We start from the raw sequence: 23,481 nt of genomic DNA on the forward strand, positions 1-23,481 counted from the left end.
CTGACAGTTAATTGCCCATTCTATTGTGATTGGATAGCATATGCATCGAATATAACCCTTAACATCAAGCATTCATTTCTTACTATTTTTTTGTTTTCTAAAACCAATTTTTGTTTTCTAAAATCAATTTTTGTTTTCTAACCAAGCAAGTGCTCAATCGGAAGTGCTCAGAGGAGAAACAGGAGAGTGTTACTCATTGCGTGTGTCACTAAAAATAACAGGAAAAATATTAAATTATACTAAAGTGTGTGTAGCGAATCTCGAATTTCGGTACATGACGTAACGTATGCCTCGAGCACAACGACTTGAACACGTGCTATCTGCCACAGACGATTAAACATTTTTGTTCCGCTGGAAAAAAAATGTATGCATACTCGTCGTAACTCTTGCAAATGAGGAGTGACCTACTTCAGAGGCTAAATGTAATCAACTGTAGGTGATCGACGACCATCCTACGTTTAAGGTAGCACTCGTGGCCGACGAGTTCTTTACCAAAGAAAAAAAAATCTTAGCATTGAACGTTAATTCAAATTGGTTATTTTTCGAGAGAAAGACTGATAGCGTGGATAAATAATTAACTTATTATTTAAATTTATTTCTGCTTAAAAGGGAAGGGCCAATGAGATAGAGCGTGGACCGGAAGGAGCTACTGCAAGGTCCGAATCCCGGCTGCGGCGGCTGCATTTCCGATGGAGGCGGAAATGTTGTAGGCTCGTGTGCTCAGATTTGGGCGCACGTTAAAGAACCCCAGGTGGTCGAAATTTCCGGAGCCCTCCACTACGGCGTCTCTCATAATCAAATGGTGGTTTTGGGACGTTAAACCCCACATATCAATCAATTACTGCAAGGTCTCCTCTCAACAGCCCACAGCAAAGTTTTTGAAGCAACACAACCAACAGATCTCATGCCTTCAAAAGCCTTAGTTCTTCATGCATAGCTACGCTTACAAACTCTCATTAGCTGGTGGATCAATACTTATTAAAAGCACGTGCCTCATTAAAGACAAAAGTGACCGTTGGTCTCTATACGAGCACATATATGATGCAAAAAAAAGACGCCTCCTCATGATGACGTCTCCACATGACGTCATCGATCGCAAAAACTTGTGACATATATCATATGTCGCTATGATTTCGCATAACGACGTCATCGCATGACATCGCGAGACGCGGAAAACTTTCGGAGGGGGATCGATACAATTGACGGAGATGAAAAAAAAAAGTGTATGATATGTTTCGCTTTCGGGTCATGTATATATAAGGTACCGTGTAGACTTTCCATTTAGTTTTTCTAATACGTTGTCCTGTTAGTCCTTCGGTACACCTGCTCCATTACAGATGAAGCAGCAGCAGTTATCCGATTCTAGATATATGCACGTTCTGAAATGTTTCACTCACGTAAGGCACTGAAATGTCCCGTGTACACGTTTTTTTTTTTTTACCGTAAAAGGTGGCCAGCTCAAACCACACACGCAGTGCGCAAAAAAAAAAAAAAAGCCTCAGTTGAAGAACGTCAAATCGGCATTCCCTCACGGTGACCGGAGATTCAATCGGTGGCCGCGTTTGGCATATGCTAGCCTCGTATTTTCCATGCTTAACCTGACGAGCAACAAACATGCCAATATATTACAAGGGCGCCGTTTACATAACCATTGGCGGGGATCAGCCATAATACCGAAGTATTGCGTTGACAAATATACTGTAACGGACATGCGAAAGGCAGGAACACGAAGAAGGGAAAGACGAAGGGCTTCGCAAGACCGCAGTCCGCTACCACGAACGACCATCGTTCACACATTGTAAATGGAATCATTTCGTCACAACTCGCTGTAACAATATTGATTATATACATCGATCGCTAAAACTTGTGAGCGTCATCGTTCAGGCAAGCTTTTCGACACCAGCGAAAAGTGAGTGACTTTTTAGACATAGCCTCGGGTGTACACTGTCGTCCTTTATGAAAGGGAACACGCGAACGCGTGGACTGCACTCTGCTGCCTACAGCACCATCAGCCGACAGGTGAAGGAAACACGTTCGCTTTTTCGCTTTTGGCGTCATCTATTGCCAAGCAAGATAACGAGTCATGGCCGGTAAACAGCACTGCGAGATTACGTTCCCTCATCGCTCGCGCGGCGAGCGATATCGGATGATTACTGCAGCTTTCGCCGTGTTCGCGCGCAACGTTTGGTATGTTGGCAGTGGGCTACGCACTGCAGGCGTCAGCGGAGAGGGAGTGCGATCTAACAGCGCTTGTATACCGGCCATGACTCGTTATTTTTATTTTTTGGCAACAGATGACGCTGAAAGCGAGCCTGTTTTCTTTTGCAGTTGGTTGATGGGGCTGTAAGCTGCCGCCGCAGAGCGCAGGCCACGCGTTGGCGCGTTCTTAAAGGGTGACAGTGTACATGGCCCTATGCACTCATGCGCTGTCCTGTCTTATTACTTAATCCACGTTGTAGGACGTAGGGCGCACTGGTTCAAAAACAAAGAAAAAAAAAGAAAAAAAAGTGTTATAGCTTAGGTCACTTGCTGCATACCAAACATCGAACGCAAGTTCAATTCCTTCAGTTCTCCCGTAACCTCCTGCATCCGCAATTCATACTTGTCACAAAATAAAATGGCTCAAACAAGGAAAACTTGATTTGTCCGTATAAAAAAATATCGACCGTAACCCTCGATACCGCGCAATTCATTGACCGATAACAGTGCCAAAACCTTAAGCGTGATTAACCTAAACATACTCCATATTTATTTATTTATTTATTTATTTATTTATTTATTTATTTATTTATTTATTTATTTATTTATTTACTGACCTATTTATTTAGTAGAGCCATCAAGTCAAGAAGGCATTACAAAGAGGAGTGGTACATATGAATACGAAATTTATTGAGAGTTACACTAAGCAAACCCTAAATTAAACTAATTCTAATTATGTACAGTGCTGTATAAAATCCAGGCAGTATTGCACGTGAGTTTTAACAACAGGAGTATTATTTCGTGATGTACAGTGCTAGCTGTGATGATAGTCGAGTGAATTGGCGATCCTTTATCACTATACACGCAAGAACTGAAATGAACAGCATGTCTTCAAAGTTTTGCATTTGACAAAGTGTCATACAGTATATACGTAAAGAAATGCTTCTAGAAATAAAATAAAAACATTAATTCAAGGTGTGTCCACCACAGCGAGTCTAAACCTTGTAGCGCTCTACAAAAAGAGTTTACCTAATAGCCACGTTACCCAGCTGATTCGGAGCCGCTTCCAGGCCGTCTTCCAACAGGACCTTCACTACAGGGGAAAAGGGCAAAAAAGAAAGAAAGACAAACATTGGTTGCACCACCGTTTATTTGGTTACACTATGCCATGTGTGACAACCAATTCCTTCTTTTACGCCACTGATTCTGATACGTTAATTTCCCGTTTGACGGGAAGGATTCTATGCAAGACAAAGGAGCTCTTGTCGGTATCATGATTCTTTATGCAGCTTGCATAACTGTCAGCGCAAGTAGAACACAGAAATTGAGAAAGTACACAAGTGCTATCAAACAGCTGAAAGTTTAATGGGAAAAAAATACGTACATGGCATATATAAACAAAAAAAAAGGCACCAACGAAACCTGATTTACCCTCACCCAAGCTGAGGTTTTACATCTACAACATACGAGATTAGATGCGGAAAGGGGGGGAGGGGGTAAATAAGGTGTTGTTAGTGCCTTCCTTTCTGTTCATATATGCCACGTATTTTTTTTTTTATTAGGCTTTCAGTTGTTGGACAGCACTTGTGTCGTGCACTTTCTTGAGTTTTGTATCCTACTTGCGCTGACAGTCATAACTATGTTACGATTGAGTTGCCCAGTTTGTTGCACTACTTTATGTCGCTTGTAGCTTTTCTGAAGAGTGCAGACCAGTAAAATATTAACAGAACGCGTTTTTTTTCTTTCTTTTAGCCGTACCATTCCATCCGGGAACTGGTAGACCCGTTGCTTCATCTGGAACCTGCGTCGTGTTGCCCAGACCCACGCACGTAGCAGTCACAGGGGAACCAGTCTCTGCAGATTTATAATGGGGGAGAACAAAGGGAAGAATTCAAAGCACGCCTTCGCATGAATAGTGTTCATACAACCTGCGCTCAGATCTAATTGCTTAGTATTGATTTATGTAAACAATTTATTTAATATCAATAAATACTCAGTAACAGTATCAATGCACTGCGCTGATATCGGAAATAGTGCATTAGAAAAAGATGATTTTTCAAATTTTTGATTACACATCAGGGGCTTAGCCAGGGAGTGGAACACCGGGCATGTGTCCCCCTCTCCCGAAATTTTTTTTTCGCCATAGCCTAGAGAGCGAAAAATGGCCATTTTAAGAAGGTTACCCTCCCGAAATCAAAGTGGTCCCCCCACATCCCGAAGAAATTTCTGTCTGCACGTTTGTTGCACATACACACACACTGCAATCGTTATGCATTTCCAACGATGCAAACCCATCTCCAGTAAAATGAAGAAATTTTTTGAAGTAGGCTTCACCTCAAAAAGCCTACTATTGTGGCGAAGCTATTTCTCACGAACAGTTGTTCACCATGCGGCACTGGAAGCTTTAGAGGCCCTCTGCTCGCAGCGGATGGGCGTAGGCTCAGAAAATGTCACGCTCGTGTTGTCTATCAAACTTTAGAAAACTGTTTGCTCCTACAACACATTCTATATGCGACTGTCCTTATAATATACGAAGATGATCACTGGCAGTTGGTCTAACTCACCTCGACCTCATATTGATGTCCGCGTAGATACCATTTCAGAAAGTCCTCCTCAGCAGCCATAGCAGTTGAGAGTGACGAATATGCTGTTAATGTTATGAAGGACGTCAGCTTCATCTAAGGCGCTATGGACTAATTGAGTTTACCGTGACTGAAGAGTGACGCCGCATATCGCTCAAGACTGACCGACTTTAACGGTGTGTATGTGCTTCCCGTCTCTCCCCCTCTTTGTGTACGCTTTCGAACTCCACAGTTTTTCCGCCCAGTAGGGCAGCGTACCTGTTTTCAGAATTCGTCAACTTCTTTGTCTTTTCCCTTTCTTCGTTTCTTGTACTATACTCGATCTAAGACGGCTACAATCATAATGTGCACGTTTTGAAGCGAGGCCTATCAGCAAATGTTTTGGGACGTGGCTGCGGGTGTTGCTGCTGTGCCGCAGAATAGATCACAAGCACAAAAGAAAATAATACGATTATCTGCATTATGTAGTCATCGGAATTACGCCTCCCAACAAAGTAACCCAGTTTTCAAAGATCTTGGACATAATTTGTTTCCTTTATTAGTCTTTATCGTACCGATGTCCTGTATGGTTCTGATAAGATCTCATTTTCTCCCGCTAAGCACCACAAATAACATGAGTGTCTACAAGATTTTGCAGTACAAAAAAAAAGACATACCTTAAGATGTCGTCACCAGCACTTCCATGCTTCACTATATTGCACAAAAAAGCATAATGTACACCAGTCTACCCTTTTTACGATACTACTTAATATGGTGTACCCGTGTACCCAACTGAACAAAATAGGTATCGAATCGTATACTGCGCTTGCGTTCACTCGCCTGTCTGCCACCAGTTGTCGAGAGTGGGTACTCCGAACGCCTTCTCGGCCCACCGGAGGGTCTCCTGGTCGCATCGCTCTCCGGCCAGGAACAGGTACCGCAGCCTAGGGGAGTGTCTCAGCTCTTGATAGATGCAGCCTCTCGCGCCCTACTATCCTCCCTCTATTACGAAACCCACTTCGCCACACCCCAACCAAGTGCGTCTGCTCAACAATCGTGGCACGACTGCCTTGTGATCGTCTTCATGCGACTCTTGAGATAGATAGCACGTACAGGTAAAAAAAGATGCTTGGGAATCCTCTATTTATTAAAAGTTTATGCTGTGCGCACGGAACTTGGAGTATACTGTGGTTCTGTTCTGCGCGATTCTCCGTCACTGATTTGCCATATTTGGCACGCGTATGATGCTAGTTGTCGATTCATTCGCACTTGCGCTGCCAACTGCTTGCGTCTGGTTTATAGCTCGATTGGTAGAGCGACCGCATCGGAAATACCATGGTGCCGGGCTCGAGTAACGGGAACTAAAAAGCATTTCTTTCGTGAAAATTCGTGTGGCTTTACGCGTAGATTTTTTTTTTTTGCTACAAGTAAGTTGACGACTCGAAAACGCAGCTAATGTCGCTTTTTTCGTAGGGACTTGGCTATTGAAAGACACTTGGAGGCCGCATGGGGAATCAAATGCCATTTAAGTTTATTTCCGACAAGTTAAGATGATTCAGTACATTGCATTCTGCGACGAAGGTCGAGGGTTCGGGTGACGGTAAAAGTGGTTAAATTTAGGTGGAGATGAAGCGTGCAAATGCTCATGTGCAAAGATTTGGGTGAGCGTTAAACAACTCGACGGAGCCGACATTCATCCGGAGGCATTCATTGCTGGCCGGCGAGCAAACTTCGCAACTAAGAACAAATGCTCTCATTTTTTACATACGTCGCGTTTATATCTTAAAGATCTGTAATTTGTGGTATTTTTATTCAAACGTAGTCGTTCGGAAACTTGCAGTCTTGCTATGGCTACAATTCCTGGTTGCGTTTCGTGGTGAGGATCTTGTTCATAATAACAGAACATATCTGGTTAGTTTGAGGCACCATGATATTTGTTTCACGGCAATCCTTACTTGTATCACTTAATATGCGTAGTAGTTGAGCTGTTCTCTGAGCACTATATATACACGACGGTATGGAACGTAACTTAGGCAGAACCGCGGCAATGCGTGGCTACACGTACTTCTTTCCAGGAAACTTCTTTCCCATCTGTCCTTCGGGATCCTGCGAGCAAGAAACGAACAAGCGGCCAGATCGAACCGGTCACGACTGAACGAGCGTCCGGAACGCACCTCTTTACGGATGACCCTCATGGCCGTGGGCGCGCTGAACATGCCGCACACGCCGTGCTGGCTCACCACCCGGAAGAAGCTGCTCGCGTCCGGAGTGCCCACGGGCTTGCCCTGCACGCAACGACATACATACGTACGTTCGTACATACATACATACATACATACATACATACATACATACATACATACATACATACATACATACATACATACGTGCATACATACGTGCATACATACATACATACATACATACATACATACATACATACGTTCGTACGTTCGTACATACATACATACATACATACATACATACGTTCGTACGTTCGTACATACATACATACATACATACATACATACGTTCGTACGTACGTACGTACGTGCGTACATACATACATACATACATACGAGCGTGCGTACATACATACGTGCGTGCGTACATACATACATACGTGCGTGCGTACATACATACATACATACGTGCGTGCGTACATACATACATACATACATACGTGCGTGCGTACATACATACATACATACATACATACGTACGTGCGTGCGTACATACATACATACATACATACGTGCGTGCGTACATACATACATACGTACATACATACATACATACATACATACATACATACATACATACATACATACATACATACATACATACATACATACATACACACACACACATACATACATACATACATACATACATACATACATACATACATACATACATACATACATACATACATACGTACATACATACATACATACATGCATACACACTTCATACGTACATGCATACATACATACATACATACATACATACATACATACATACTTAATACGTACGTACATACATACATGCATACATACACACATACATACTTAATACATACATACTGTCACAGAACGAGCGCTAAACAAGAGCGCGCCGCCAAATCCTTGCGACAACGGGCGGCCGAAACGCCGCGAGGTAAAAAGAAAAAAAAAAAAGAGAAAGCAAACATCCAGGGCTCCCGGGCGCGCGCTCTCCCCGCAGAAGCACGGCTTCGCAGACGATCCTCCTCACCCCACAGCGGCGGCCGAGCAAGCCCGCGATTTTTCCAGAACGAACGGGGCGGGGTCAGACCGAGTGAATCATTCTCCGGAGAGGGCAGTCGAACCGTCTCGTGCCTCCCCCCCAACCTTCGCTGCGCATCGCGCCGACGAACGACAAGAAACATCTGGAATGTCGCGCGCAAGGTATTTAACCGAGCGGCCGAGGCGAGAAATCAGGAGAAGACGGAACGTTGGCGCCGGAGCGCGTGGGAATTCCGCCGTGTAGTCGGCGAAGGTTCTGCCCGTAGTGACAGAACAGGAGGAGACGGAAGTGAGCGCCAGAGTGCGTAGAGAGTCCGCCGTGTAGTCGGCGAAGTTTTTGGTCCGTAGGGACGGCTCGAGCTACAGGCAAGAGCGTGGGTTTACCGCTATCGAGCGAAGACGCGGGCAACAGCTGCGTGTGGGAAGCCGACGGATTTCCGGCGAAGAAGTTGAAGTTTGAAGAGTGGCCAATTGAAGACGGGAGGTTTCCTGGGAGAGAACTTCGAGAGCTGCGGAACGACAGCAACGCTGGACTTTGAGTGAGTGATTCTCGGAAGAGTATCATTCAGACTTTTGCTCCAAGGACTTTGGACTGAATAGGTTTTATATCTCTTTAGTCTTTAAGTGTCTTGGTTGTTCAATGCATGCGACTGCATTGTAGTGCGTATTGTTGTCTGTGTCCGTTGTTTCAAGTGTGGTTGATTGTACTGTGTAGTACATTGTCTGTTTGGTGACGTATTGTATGTAACTATTGTGGAGTGTGCATACGTGTGTATTGTTTTTGATCCGCCGTTAATGAGAATATAATTTTGTTTGTTTATCAACTCTCGGCTCTGTCTTGTTCTTTGGGCCACAGCCGGCGTCCGCTGGCGCACCAATAAGGACCACTTCTAAATTGTCCACGCTTTCGTGGTGCGGTTCGGGGGGCCGATACTTCGGCTCTTGGAATTAGCCCGGCGATCGCCTCCCTAATAAACGGGACAGGTGTGACACATACATACATACATACATACATACATACATACATACATACATACATACATACATACATACATACATACATACATACATACATGCATACATACATACATAATACATACGTACGTACGTATGTACGTGCGTACGAACCTGATTTTTATCATCATGTCATCAACGCTTATTTGGCGCAGCCCAAAGAGAATTATGGCGGCGCTCAGAGAGCCGTCTGTGAGAAGGTCTACTTTTGAAACGCCAGGCAGAATCTTCTGTGTCAATCAAATCTTACGGTTATGTAAAGACGTCAAAGGTGACGTTTCCGTCCAGGGCGCGTGGTTCCCACATGCCACGACAATCGAAAGTTTCGCTATTGCGCTCTTAAGAATGTGAAAACAACGCCGTAGCCATGTAGCTACGCTCATAAGCGTTATAACGGAACAAGCGCGTCATATGTGAGGCATACGTCCGCATACCTCGTAGAGGACTGTGGTGATTCCCTTGAGCAGGGGCGCGTAGCAGATGTACGAGTGGCCGACCACCCAGCCAAGGTCCGAGGCCGCCCACCACACGTCGTCATCCTTGACGCCGTACACCTTCTCCAGAGTGTACAGCAGGTTGACCGCGTGGCCGCCGGCCGGCCGGACGACGGCCTGTGTGTAATAATAGGAGCGTCATCGCATACACGAGTCAGTTCAGTCGGGCCCACCTGTTGGTTGTTGATGCATATACATTGCTACATTGTAATGCGTAGAAAAATGTTTCATTGGACGAGTTTTTGACTTGCGAAGAAAAAACCACAGCTAAAAAGGGACAAGTATACGACACGAGAACGCCAGTCCTGTGTTCTCCTGACGTCCCTGTTCTTTTTGCGCTACCTTTTATACTGGTAGTGCTAATTCTGCGTAGTGCTGATTCTGACGAAGTGCTAAATCTGCATAGCGTATGCAGTCTCGGCAAAGCGGTATCGATCTGTATTCAACATCGTCACTTTTTAAGACGAACACGTGTCCTAAATCCCTTCATCGCTCATACGAATAATTTTTTGTTCAATGTATGTCAAACAGTTTTGGAAATATACAATGGGCCCCTTAGAAAGAAAAAAGAACGCGGTTGCTCTGTAAGGTCATGCGCTTTCTTCCACGTGGGCGCACACACTCCGTAGAGTACAGGCCGAACAAGCATTTAATTAAGCAAGCGCACCGACAAAGAAAGATCGGTTTCTTTTCCTTTACAATTATTCAGCATGTTGTTACTACAAGTCAATGCTCTCTTATTGAACGAAAACCATATCCAACTAACGAACTAAGCTCGCGATGTCTATATAAAAATAACATTCCATGTATTTTTTCTAGTAATTTCTATTTTCATTGTTCCATCGCTGTCATCCCCCCTTTTTTGATATGCAGAATATAGTGCATCTCTGGTAAATGTACATGACTCATATTTTTCTTTTTTCTAAATGTTCCGCGTCAGGGCGTCAACATTGGTTGTATCACACAACCACATCTTGTCTCGCATTATGTTGTATGTTGCTTAGAATAAATAAATAAATAAATAAGTGCAGAGAGGTCGCTGCGTAGTATATATTCCAAGAGTCTCAAACTCGCCTCGCTAGCGGGTCTGATGCAGTCAAATTAAGTCCCGCTGTAGTGGGGAGAGGAGGAGGAATGTTGACAGTTTGTGCGAAATGTCAGCATTGGCATTTCAAAAGTGGCCTTCCTCCATATCTTCTATATGGATGATTCCTAAAGGGGCATTTCGCGTTGGAATACGAACGACATATTCCGATCTCCCAGAATTACTAAAATCTGGACCGTCGATTCTGATATAAAGACTTTTTGTTTCGCCGTTATTTCTGGGCATGGTAACCTCGTGGTTTGTGTTACGAAAAAAAAAAAGAATCTTGAGACCAGTCACGTCTCACAAACTTATATAGATACCTTATTAAGTAAATTAAAAAAAAAAACATGGCCGATCCCCCTGTCTTGGGAATTAGTATAACACGAAACTGAAGCGTGTCTTCACAATGGTAGTTCGGCGTTTATTGGGCTCTATTTCGCCACCAGGGCGAATGAATGAATTTTATAGCAACAAATTGTAATATCTCGCGAAGGACGGCAAGCAGCTCGAAACTTGCAGCGCGCTCCTTAAACAGAAATGACGCACGAAACGGACATACATAGGATCAGCGCAGACTAACTACTGTCACAGTTCAACACTTCAAACGCGGTATAGTGAACACAAAGAGGGGATGCGTGAAACGAACGTGCAAGTATATACAGGACGAATGCGACCTATACAGCGGTCACAGTTGTCACTTCGCTGTGTCTTAGCAGCACGCTCCTTTAGAGAACGTGGCAGCTGCAGTGAACGAAGTGACGTTCGTGCGCTCTGCAACTTTAAGCAAGCTGGCGGCGAAAGCACAAAACGTACAAACCACCTCAATCACGAGATAAGTGAGTGAGCACGAGCGACCACGCTATAGTAGAGGCGCGTGTGCAGCAATGCGCGGGGCAGTGCCCTCCGAAGCACGCCCTTCGCGCCATCTCGCTAGCAATAACAAAAACACGCTGAAGACACCGAGCTCTGAGGCAACGGTAAATGGTGCATATAAATAGCTCGCCGTTAGTAAACTGACAAGCGTACGCTCTGTCTCCGAGTCTATTCGCGCCGCGCGTTGTTAAGCGAGGGGTCGTGTATGTTCGACTCCCGGTAAAGGAAAATTTTTTATAGTTTTTTACTGGCCATCTCTCAGTGTCCATTTTACAATGTCATATTCCTGACGGAAATACGTCAGTGTAGAGGTGGTGGACCCCGGCTTAAAGCAGGTTTGTGTTAAAATAGGACGAATACAGTAATGTGTGGCCGGGACTCCGAGGGTTGGCGTGTTTGGGACCCCTGGTATATTGGGATGACAATATCACACAGCGTGCACCTTGGGTAGACCTGTGGTTCCGGAGGTGTAGAGGATGTAGAGGGGCTCCATGGCCTCGACGGGCACGCAGTCGGCGGGTTCCGCCAAGTCCACGGCGTGCTGCCACACTTCGTCGCGACCGGGAGTCATGGCAATGTCGTCCTGCGAAGGTTCGTCCCGAATTATGAAGACGGGCAGCCACAAAAGATAGCGTAACAGGGGTGGGCTACGCGCCGAAATCACCGCAAACTGTCGAAACAGGGTGTCAGGCCTCCCTCCTCCGCGTGGGGTTTCCTGGCAGAGGCCCGCCAGGCCCATGCCCCCCCCCCCCCCTCTGAATTTTTTGACATGTATATATAGCGCAAAATGACCATTTGCCTGCCCGGCCCTTCCTTTAAATCAACCCCCCCCCCCTCCCCCACTGCAAAAAGGTTTCTGCGAACAATGCTGGTTCCTAGGGTCAAGGGGTAAAATTGCTACTTTGGAAAGAGTTTGAGAGATTCAAGGAATCGCAGCGCAAAAATATTTTATTGCCATCATCATCTCTTTTAGTTACTGCAGGATGGAGACCTCTCCCGAGAATTTCCGACCTACCCTGTCCAGTCCAAACTGATTCTAATTTACGCCAACAATTTTTTTTATTTCATTCTTCCAGCGACCTTTTTGTCGTCCCCGACAACCCCTCACTTCCTTCCATGTTCTTTCCGATGTTCAGTTGACCATTCATTATTCAGCCCTGTCGCGAAATGACCTTCCCAGGTGCAATTTTTATATTATTAAGATATATTATGAATGATATCGGCTACCCCTATCCTTTCTGTGATAATCTCTGCTGTATTGCTATTTCTAGGAGTTAAAAGAGCCCTGCAACACTTTTCGCCGATAGGCCGTTTGTCACATGGTAATCATCGCATCGCATGGCAATCAAATGACAATTTTATCGAGGTGACTTGTCAGCTCACGTTGCTCCATCTCATTGTTGCCTGTGAAGGCGTGAGTGTTTTGTTGTTGCTTATAGCAACTAATGTGTTGCACTGCTAAGCAGCTGGATGAATGCGCGATTCCCAGCTTGGTGGAAGGAAACAAGAGGGATAATTGCGCAATGCGATATAAAACGAGAAGGAAAGGAATAAGTATAGTTCGTCAGGCACGAAGATACAAAGCTTCGCTTGCCCCCATTTTGATGATAAGGCTTCGGCTTCCGAATATTTTTCACCTTGATAAATGATTGCATGTCCTGCATTTTTCTTTGATCCTTGCACATAACGAAATCTCTTTCCCGTCTTTCCGTACAACTTTTCTATGTCCACTTCCTACTTATAACTTTTTAAAGCAAGTTGTTCAATAAAGCGAGTGAATTTTGTTCTGCGACTTCCACTGACATCTCTCCTCCATTTTCCCTGGAGCCGATATATTCGGCACTTAGTAAATATAACATGAACTACAATTCTATAACGCACCTGTAAGCGCTTGTACCTGTCATTTTGTGTTTCTAACTGCGCGCAAATAATCTTTTTCTGATCAGCAACTATCGTGAAACAACGTTTCACTCGACCCACTGTACCATAAGGCTGATAACTAATAGATTACATGTTTGAAGACAGCCTGAAAAAAAAAATACACAGGCAGGAATGAGACAGGGTGGCATGCTGGTTCGTGCAGTGTGTTGTGTTTTTTTCCATGTGCTTTTTTCAAACACGAATTTCCACTAACCCGCCCAACTGTTCCTGTTAATATATATATAATATAGACAGAGAGAGAGAGAGAGAGAGAGAGAGAGAGAGAGAGAGAGAGAGAGAGAGAAATATCAGTGCTAACTGACAGTGACAGGCCCGGGCTTTGGGACAGGTAGGTGTGACAAATATATTCCTTTTATAGGAACACCACTGAATGACCACTTTAACACACATGTTCTTCAGCTGGTCAATTGGTATCATTTCTAAAGTTTGCGCTTAAATTAGCAACCACAGCCTATATGCAGCGGAAAGCCAGTGGAATGTTACAGTAAAATACCGGATTTCCGTGCTTGTCAGTTTTTTTTTTTTTGTTCGTGAATGTTTGCTACAAACTGCCTTCGGCCAATAACTCATAGAAATATCTTTTTGTCGCATTTACTATTTTCTACCATGCCTCGAAGTAAAGGGAATCTGAAATTCTACTTTCACCCACCCCCCTTTATTTTTAAAATTTGATTTTTTTAAATGTGACAGCACGCTAAAATTTGGACACCTTCATAGGCACATAAGCGTTGTTTAGTCGTCCACATACCTTATGTGATCTCGGTTGCAGTGCAAGAATTTCTAGTTGAAGTAAGAAAATGTTGATATTTGCAAAATACTACGCAAAACGTGTACGTAAAAGAAATTTTCTTAGCTATAACGCTGCCGATACAATATATTATATTCTTGTACTAACTAGCAGCCCAGATGAACTCTCGGTAGAGTTTTTTAACGAAACGTTATCTCGCCATGAATGCCGCTAGAGCTTGCTGTAGTGTCTAAAAGATTTCTCGTATTGCTCTAAATTTGAGCTTGTTACCTATGCAAGAGAATTGCACCGTTGTGGTGTAGAATCTTCTTTTACCGTTGTGTTGTGGTATTATGCAGTCCCTCTTACCCTTCCCAGTTTTCCATTTGTTTGACAGCCCTCTCTTATGCGGTTCGCAGACCTGCCCTTGCTTCAGGATTCAATGTTTTGCAACATTTCCCGAAAGCTAAATGATTTTTTCTATGATTACAAATAGGTAAATCATTGAAAATCTTTGCACAAAGGAAACTGTTATCTTCGCTCGACTGCCAAGTTAAGTTGTCGCCAAGTCTAGGCTTCCCTCTCAATCCCACAGCTTTCACCCACGCTCTCCCTCTAGTCAGGGCTCGCTCTCGCAGCTGGGACAGAAACTGCAGACGACGGAACTTCCAGAGATTTACTTGGCCTTCAAACGGATCCGCCGTTAGAACCAAATTATTTGCTGAATAATAATTCGCACGATCTCATATAGCGCGCCTTGCCTGTCCCGGTCGTAGAAAGATGAGGCACTTCTTTGGCTTGTAGTCGGATATGTTGATGGCTTCGTCCAGGATCGCCTTGTAGGGGACCGTCCTTTTTGGTTCGATGCCAAAGTTGGCCGACAGGCAGGCGTCTGCCTACGTGAACAGGACAAAAAAATGTTTAAGTGACTACAAAATGTATAGTGACATTTTGAAGTTTGAAGATTACTTGTTCTTTCCTATATTCTTTTATCAGGAATAAAGACTCATTTATTTCTGATAAATTTAATGAATAAGAACACCTACCCATCTACATTTCCTAGGTGTTAGCGAACGTTTTAAAATTTCTGAAAACGAATCGAATAGCGCTTTATTCCATTCGGTACATGAATCGAATAGTGTATATTATGAGTGCTGAATAATTTTTTGAATACCAACGTAAGTACCAACAAAATAAATCCCGAAGGAACAAAACGTTGTAAGAGAAAAATATAAATAAAGCTGCTTGCTTTAATAATTGGATTTTCAAGAAGCCCTACGTGAAGCGAGCGGAGTACAAGTGACGAAAGGCCCGCGCTTCACCCGGAGGTGCCACAGCCAGGTTCGCACGTGAGTTTCTGGCGCTGTAGTTTGAATTTTGGGCATACTTACATGATCTGGGACCGGTTGTCGTTCGACGATACTCTACGCCAGGCACAAGTTAAGAAGTCCACGTTTAACCCCCCAAAGTCGAATGTAAACTTCTTCATTGTTTAAAAACATATTTGCATAGGCTCTATATACCGTATTTTGTGTAGGGACAGCGTGTATATATGAACTGATGAAGCTGATGTGTGCCCCGTTATTACAGAGCGACTGCTAGAGATAACATGGCTCGGGTGATAAGGGCTATTTATTTCGGACACACATGACACTCACTGAGCAGCACTTCGGACCACTCAACAATGCGAAGACCACGAAATGTGGACGAAGTGAGTTGTACGTTTTTTTTTTTTTACTAATCCACTCTCCTACCCTGTGCATTTGGTATATAATGCCGTTCACGTGCTTTAGCGCACGATGTACTTCACATACAACACGGGCCTGCTTATCCTGAAGCCGCGTGACCGTACCAAACGTGGCGGATGGCTTTCCCTCGCTCTTTCATTGGCTGTAATTTCAGTGAGAGAGGGAAGAGAAGCCAATGAGAGACGGAAGGCTGTCCGCCCGGTCGAAGCCAATGAGAGCCACCCTGCCGCCCCGCACCGGTCGGTGCGGGGCGGCAGGGTGGCTCGAGGATGAGTACAGCGGCGCTTACCTGCGCGTGGTTGATGCGCACGGCGAGCTCCTTGGCGGCGAACCCTCCGAAGACGAGCGAATGTATGGCGCCGATGCGCGAGCAGGCCAGCATGGCGTAGATGGTCTCCGGGATCATGGGCATGTAGATGATCACCCGGTCGCCCTTGCGAATGCCCCATTTCTTCAGGACGCCAGCGACGCGAGAGACCTGCACGAAGGAATGGGAGCAACATTACTCATTCGGTTCACCGAGTATCCGACCCGAGAAGAGCATGCAACGCGGACATCGCGCTTCAGCAGTTGGCAATACCGATCATTACAATGTCACACAACGAGGAAGAAAGGAGAGGGGCTATCTTCGGCTGATTTGTTCGTTGACGGAATGGTAAGGCAGCTGTAAGGTAGGTTTTTTTTCTTTAATGAGAGAGACGTGGATTAAATCAGTCACGCATTGGCCGATCCGTGTTACTCCATGTGAAATGCCGTCTAATTAAGCTTGTAGCGTGAAGTAAAAGAAAATGAAGTAACAAGTTTATAAACAAATTCTCATCTCATAGACTGATACAAGTATGCGCATATATACTGCATGTTCGAGCAGCACAGTATTTTGATACTAACGCGATAGCGTTAAATAGCTTGCTTCGATGAAATTCCGGCGTTGCTGTCGGCGTCGTCGGTTGTGAGCGAAAAATCGTCATCTTTGCGTGATCGAAAAATTGAGAAAGATGCTAACAAACTAATAAAGAATTCTGGGTACGAGTGGGGATTGAACCCGGGTAGTTTGCGTGGCATGGCGTGCGTTCTACCACACAGCCACGTGTCTGCTTGCGAATACAGTGAAAATAACTTCCTGTGCTTGGAAACGCAGTTAACGTTGCTTGTATATGCTCCACAAACGCGCGTCCTGTATACATGCTTTACAATACCGCATGAAATATCACCGTAATAATGCGTGGTACAAGCGTACATTGCCATCGGGCGTCAGAACAAGGGACTATCATAATGGCTTCATAGTTTAAAGCCAGTCACCCACTACAAAAGACACACACGCTACCGCATCGTGAAGGCCATGTAGCAGGTGCATAACAAGTACGAAGAGATTTCATACACTGTGAACCTGAACTTGGCAACGTTTAACGCTAGAACCTTATCTAGTGAGGGAAGTCTAGCTGTACTATTCGAGGAGCTAGAGGGTGTTAAATGGGATATAATAGGGCTCAGTGAAGTTAGGAGGACAGATGAGGCCTTTACGGTGCTACAGAATGGGCACGTCCTTTGCTATCGGGGCTTAGCTGACAGAAGAGAACTGGGAGTGGGGTTCCTAATTCACAGAAGCATAGCTGGCAACATAGAGGAATACTATAGCATTAATGAAAGGGTGGTAGGTATCGTAATTAAACTGAATAAGAGATACAAGATGAAGGTGGTGCAGGCTTACGCGCCTACATCCAGCCATGATGACGCTTCAGTTGAAAGCTTCTATGATGACGTGGAATCGGCAATGAGTAAGGTAAAAACACAGTATACTATAGTGATGGGCGACTTTAATGCAAAGGTAGGGAAGAAGCAGGCTGGAGACCAGGCAGTAGGAGATTATGGCATCGGCACTAGAAACGCCAGAGGAGAGCTACTAGTAGAATTCGCAGAACGCAATAATTTGCGGATTGTGAATACCTTCTACCGAAAACGAGGAAACCGCAAGTGGACATGAAGGAGCCCTAATGGCGAAAATAAGAACGAAATAGACTTTATAATGAGTGCACACCCAGGCATCGTGCAGGATGTGGAAGTGGTTGGCAAGGTACGATGCAGTGACCATAGAATGGTACGGTCTCGAATTCGCCTAGACTTGAGAAACGAACGACAGAAACTGATACGCAAGAAGCCAATCAATGAGCTAGCACTGAGAGGGAAAGTACGGGAATTCAGAGTCTCGCTTCAGAACAGGTACTCGGCTCTTAGTGAGGAAACCAACCTTAGCATAGATACAATGAATGATAATCTGACGAGTATCATTAAGGAGTGTGCAGTGGAAGTTGGAGGCAGGGTAGTTAGACAGGACACTGGCAAGCTTTCCCAGGAAACAAAGAATCTCATTAAGAAGCGTCAAATCATGAAAGTCTCAAGTACAAAAGACAAAATAGAACTGGCACAGCTTTCGAAGTTGATTAATAAGCGTAAGGTATCCGATGTAAGAAGGTATAACATGGAGAGAATTGAACACGCTCTGAAAAACGGAGGAAACGTCAAAGCAGTGAAGAGGAAACTTGGGATAGGCAAAAATCCGACGTATGCACTAAGGGACAAAGAAAGCAAAATAACTACCAATATGGATAGGATAGTTAAAATAGCGGAGGAGTTTTACAGAGATCTGTACAGTAGCTGGGACAACCACGACTTTGATACTATAATAACTAGCAGTAACCCAGATGACACCCCACCAGTAATGATAGAAGAAGTCAAAAAAGCTTTGGAGAGCATGCAAAGAGGCAAAGCTGCTGGTGAGGATCAGGTAACATCGGATCTGCTAAAAGATGGAGGACAGATTGTGTTAGAAAAACTAGCCACCCTGTTTACGAGGTGTCTCCTGACGGGAAGAGTGCCAGAGTCTTGGAAGAACGCTAACATCATCTTAATATATAAGAAAGGAAATGACAAGGACTTGAAGAATTACAGGCCGATTAGCTTGCTCTCTGTAGTATACAAGCTATTTACAAAAGTAATTGCTAACACCGTAAAGCAAACATTAGAATTCAATCAACCAAAGGAACAAGCAGGATTTCGAACAGGCTACTCAACAATCGACCACATTCATACTATCAATCAGGTAATAGAGAAATGCTCAGAATATAACCAACCACTATACATAGCCTTCACAGATTACGAGAAGGCGTTTGATTCAGTAGAAATATCAGCCGTCATGCAGGCACTGCGGAATCAGGGCGTCGTAGAAGTATATATAAACATTCTGGAAGAAATCTACAGGGGATCAACTGCTACCATAGTGCTTCATAAAGAAAGCAACAGAATACCAATCAAGAAGGGTGTAAGGCAGGGGGACACAATCTCCCCAATGCTATTTACTACGTGCTTACAGGAGGTTTTCGGAAGCCTAGAATGGGAACACTTAGGGATAAGAGTTAATGGAGAGTACCTTAGCAACCTGCGCTTCGCCGATGACATTGCATTGCTGAGTAACCCAGGGGACGAATTGCAACTCATGATTACGGAGTTAGACAAGGAGAGCAGAAAGGTAGGTCTTAAAATGAATCTGCAGAAAACGAAAGTAATGTACAACAACCTCGGAAAAGAGCAGCGCTTCGAGATAGGTAATATATTACCTATCTCGAAGCGCTGTGCACTTCTAGTTGTGAAAGACTATGTCTACTTAGGGCAGGTAATAACCGCGGAGCCGAACCACGAGATTGAAGTAACTAGAAGAATAAGAATGGGGTGGAGCACATTTGGCAAGCACTCTCAGATTATGACAGGTAGATTGCCACTACCCCTTAAGAGGAAGGTATATAACAGCTGTATCTTGCCGGTACTTAGCTACGGAGCAGAAACCTGGAGACTTACAAAGAGGGTGCAGCTTAAATTGAGGACGACGCAGCGAGCAATGGAAAGAAAAATGGTAGGTGTAACCTTAAGAGACAAGAAGAGAGCAGAGTGGATTAGGGAACAAACGGGGGTTAAGGATATCATAGCTGAAATCAAGAAGAAGAAATGGACATGGGCCGGGCATGTAGCGCGGAGACAGGATAACCGCTGGTCGTTAAGGGTAACTAAATGGATTCCCAGAGAAGGGAAGCGGGTTAGGGGAAGACAGAAGGTTAGGTGGGCAGATGAGATTAAGAAGTTTGCGGGTATAAGTTGGCAGCAGCAAGCACAGGACCGGGTTAACTGGCGGAACATGGGAGAGGCCTTTGTCCTGCAGTGGACGTAGTCAGGCTGATGATGATGATGATGATGATGATGATGTTTGAAGTACGCATTAGAAACAGAATATCGCTATCACGCTCAACTCTTGAAGGATAAGCTTAAGGGTCCCCCAACTTTTTTTGTTAGGGGCCAGTATTGACAACCCGTCGTTCTTGCAAAAATGTTTCGATATTTATAGCCCTTTCGTGTGTTAAAGATTTCAGATGGTGAAAAGCCAACAACAAACAATGTTCTCTGCAGAAGTGCAGTAAGCTTGGTCAGTTCGCACAAGTCCCTTTCGAATGCAGCGCTAGGAAACGGTGGGGCAAAGACGCAGGAATGCAAGAATACAAACAACAGCGCTTGTTTGTGGGTTAGTATCTCTACATTCCCACGTGTTTGCACCACCGTTTCTTTGCACTGCATTCGGAATTGATTTGTACCAACTGGCCCAGCTTACTACACTTCTACAAGGAGCGTTGCTTTTTTGTTGGCGCTGAATGTGGGTACTCGAAGAGCCCTTGTTGATGTCCTAACCATCCTATGCGTTTGCATCTTTCTTTTTGTGCCATTTTATAGCGACAACTGTACTACTCCTCTCGGTTGATTGATTGATATGTGGAGTTTAACGTCCCAAAACCACTATATGATTATGAGAGAAGCCGTAGTGGAGGGCTCCAGAAATTTAGACCACCTGGGGCTCTTTAACGTGCACCCAAATCTGAGCACACGGGCCTACAACATTTCCGCCTCCATCGGAAATGCAGCCGCCGCAGCCGGAATTCGAACCCGCGCCCTGCGGGTCAGCAGCCGAGTACCTTAGCCACTAGACCACCACGGCGGGGGCTCCTCTCGGTTCAAGTCCACAAGACGACCTTTTGAAATCACTCGACGATCAAGCTCAGCCAAGGTGATTTTCCTCCTTGCACACGCGTCGTCATAGCAACGGACATGCGCAGTATCGGTTCGTTCTCCCCTCGCTCGCTCGCTTCTCCGTCGGTCGGCGAGAGGCGTCAGCCGATCAAGGCGCGGCAAAAGCTGAGGCCTTGAGACCTCAACTTGTGTCGCGCGACCCCTGCGCTGGAAGCACGGCTATCAGATACTACTGAAAACAGCGCTTGACCGGCGCCTTCCGCGGACAACACTGCCTGCTAGAGCGGCGGGCGTCGCGCAACAGCAGCGGCGCATGTGAAACGAACGCGCGTCCTCCCGCCGCTCATCGCCGCGACCGCCGCCGCTCGTTCGCTCGCATGTGAAACAGGCTTTTTAGTCGAGCGGGGGCGCCGACGCGCTGGATGCCGTCACGAGATGCATTCCGTGGTAGTTGCTGCTATCGCTTGCCAAGCATGGTTTAGCCGCGTTCAACCACCGCATTTTCGCTATACGTTCCCTGCAGTTAATGGTGTCGCTCGCTGACAGTGGGGATTACAGTTACTCTATATGGCGCCTATACCCGCGGTAGCATATACAGTAGCTTTAGAGGGGGGGGGGGATATCGAAATAGGAAATGAAGGGGAAAGGGCACCACGCAACTGTGTCTCTCAGGGGAGGATGCCTCAACAGTAGTGCACAAGAGAGGGATTAAAAGAAATAGGAATACTGGTGGGAGACGTTTAGAAGAGAAGACTGCGGACGGGGTTCCGATCAAGGAGGATTAAAAAAATTGCCCGCAGCTTCCCTCGGGGGAACACTGAGGAGGATGCGGAGCATATAATTGGTTAACGGGGTGTTAAAGTGCGACTTACTTGGGTCGATGGCTAAATTGGTTAACGTGGTTGTGAAATGGGGTGTTAAATTGCGACTTACTTGGGTCGATGGCTAAATTGGTTAACGTGGTTGTAGGAGGGGGTGTTAAATGAGTGAACACGTACACACGTATGCGAAAGGGCGGCGCTGGTCGAAGGGACGTCGATCATTGTGTTTGTGGATTCGTTGGAATTCATTTCACCGCGACCTTGGACGTCGACGCGCCGTACAAACCAACCGACGAGCGGCAACTGAGCGAGCGAGCGCCGACCTTGAGTATATATACAGCTCGACGGCGCATGCACTGTCAGCTGTTGAATGTTCTCGAAGCGCGACGCCACATGCGCGTCCACTGGAGAATCAGGAGAATTGTAGATGTCGAACGCGGTGTGTAGAGGAGGAAGGGTGCACAGATGGTGGAGGAGTGAAGCGCGCGCGGTGTGTAGAGGAGGAAGGGATGCACAGATGGTGGAAGAGTGGGCGACGGCGCGACGGCGCATGCGCGCGCGTCAGCTGTCGAATGTTCGAGAAGCGGTGCGGACGGCGCGGACGGCGCGGACGGCGCACTACAAGGCGCGAGTATAAGATGCTTCCGCATCTAAAAAAAATTGCTGGAGTGGAAGCTCCCGCAATACCTTGCCAGCAGAAGTGAAGCCAGCTCTTGCTGGCTTCACTGCCAAGATGGCGGAAACATGCTCTTTTCTGGTAGTGCGCACTTAATGATCAAGTGGCTTTGATATGCTAATGTAAATACTACGTTAGTTTTTTTTTATTAAAAATAGTTTTTCACTATGAAATAACTCACAGAAACGAGTATGGGTGACTGAATTTCCCCAGAACTTTGCCTCCGATTAGGGGCTCACTAAGGAAAACTGGTAAAACGCACTTGGAGCACTATGTGACCCAAAAAAGTTTTCATATTGAACTCGTTGGGCGCGCGAGGGAAACGCTTCGTTCTTAATCGCTGAACAGTCCTACTTTGTGATGCCCCTAGTAAGATAGCTGCCGCAGCCACCATCTTGCTAGAGGCACGGCTTCACAACTATAGGCAATGATTTCCACTCCAGCAATATTTTTTAAAATCCTCCTTGGTTCCGATCAGCAAGAGGTCTTCGGAGCGAGGACATCGCGGACGGGACAGTATCGATCGTGAGGTCCTCCGAATTATTGCAGTAATTCTATAGTGGGCACGAGGCATGCACGCGCTTCGATCAATGACTGAGATAAGTGGACGTGCGCACCTGATCTTTGAGCTCCTTGTAGGTGATCTTGGCTATCACGTTGGTCACGGGGCTGTCGTATATGATGGCTACGTGGTCTCCTTTCCCGGCCGCCACGTGACGGTCGACGGCGTTGTAGCACACGCTGATCTCACCGCCCGGGAACCTGCAGGGCACGCGTTGATGAAAGCGCTCTGCGACGTGATGCGATCGCAACAGCGTCATCTGCGCCGTTGAGTTAGCGAAGACACGTGGTCGCATCGATATATGCAGCTGGGTGGCTGTGCAATTGTATACTTTCTAATTCAATGTAGTCCCGCTATCGCGCGTGTCTTGGACCAAATGTTCGCCACCATGGCCGACCTAGGTTGCTGCATCATGTTGCCACCTTACTACGAACTTTAGATTAAACAG

At 45.6% G+C, this 23,481-nt stretch overlaps 1 protein-coding gene across 2 annotated transcripts in view; it reads right to left on the reverse strand.

Annotated features, from left to right (window-relative positions):
• LOC119170611 (acyl-CoA synthetase short-chain family member 3, mitochondrial) overlaps window positions 1–23,481 on the reverse strand; it is a 53,715-nt gene that overhangs the window by 13,796 nt on the left and 16,438 nt on the right. For both annotated transcript variants that reach the window (XM_075887033.1, XM_075887032.1), the window contains exons 2-11: window positions 23,089–23,233; window positions 16,200–16,388; window positions 14,924–15,058; window positions 11,937–12,077; window positions 9,475–9,651; window positions 6,935–7,045; window positions 6,826–6,866; window positions 5,601–5,704; window positions 3,958–4,053; window positions 3,229–3,292 (exon numbers count right to left, since the gene is read on the reverse strand). In XM_075887033.1, coding sequence (XP_075743148.1) covers window positions 3,229–3,292; window positions 3,958–4,053; window positions 5,601–5,704; window positions 6,826–6,866; window positions 6,935–7,045; window positions 9,475–9,651; window positions 11,937–12,077; window positions 14,924–15,058; window positions 16,200–16,388; window positions 23,089–23,233 — 1,203 coding nt within the window. The remainder of the gene's footprint in view (window positions 1–3,228; window positions 3,293–3,957; window positions 4,054–5,600; window positions 5,705–6,825; window positions 6,867–6,934; window positions 7,046–9,474; window positions 9,652–11,936; window positions 12,078–14,923; window positions 15,059–16,199; window positions 16,389–23,088; window positions 23,234–23,481) is intronic.

The sequence above is a fragment of the Rhipicephalus microplus genome, chromosome 2 (genome assembly GCF_043290135.1).
Source record: "Rhipicephalus microplus isolate Deutch F79 chromosome 2, USDA_Rmic, whole genome shotgun sequence".
Taxonomy (NCBI): Eukaryota; Metazoa; Arthropoda; class Arachnida; order Ixodida; family Ixodidae; genus Rhipicephalus; species Rhipicephalus microplus.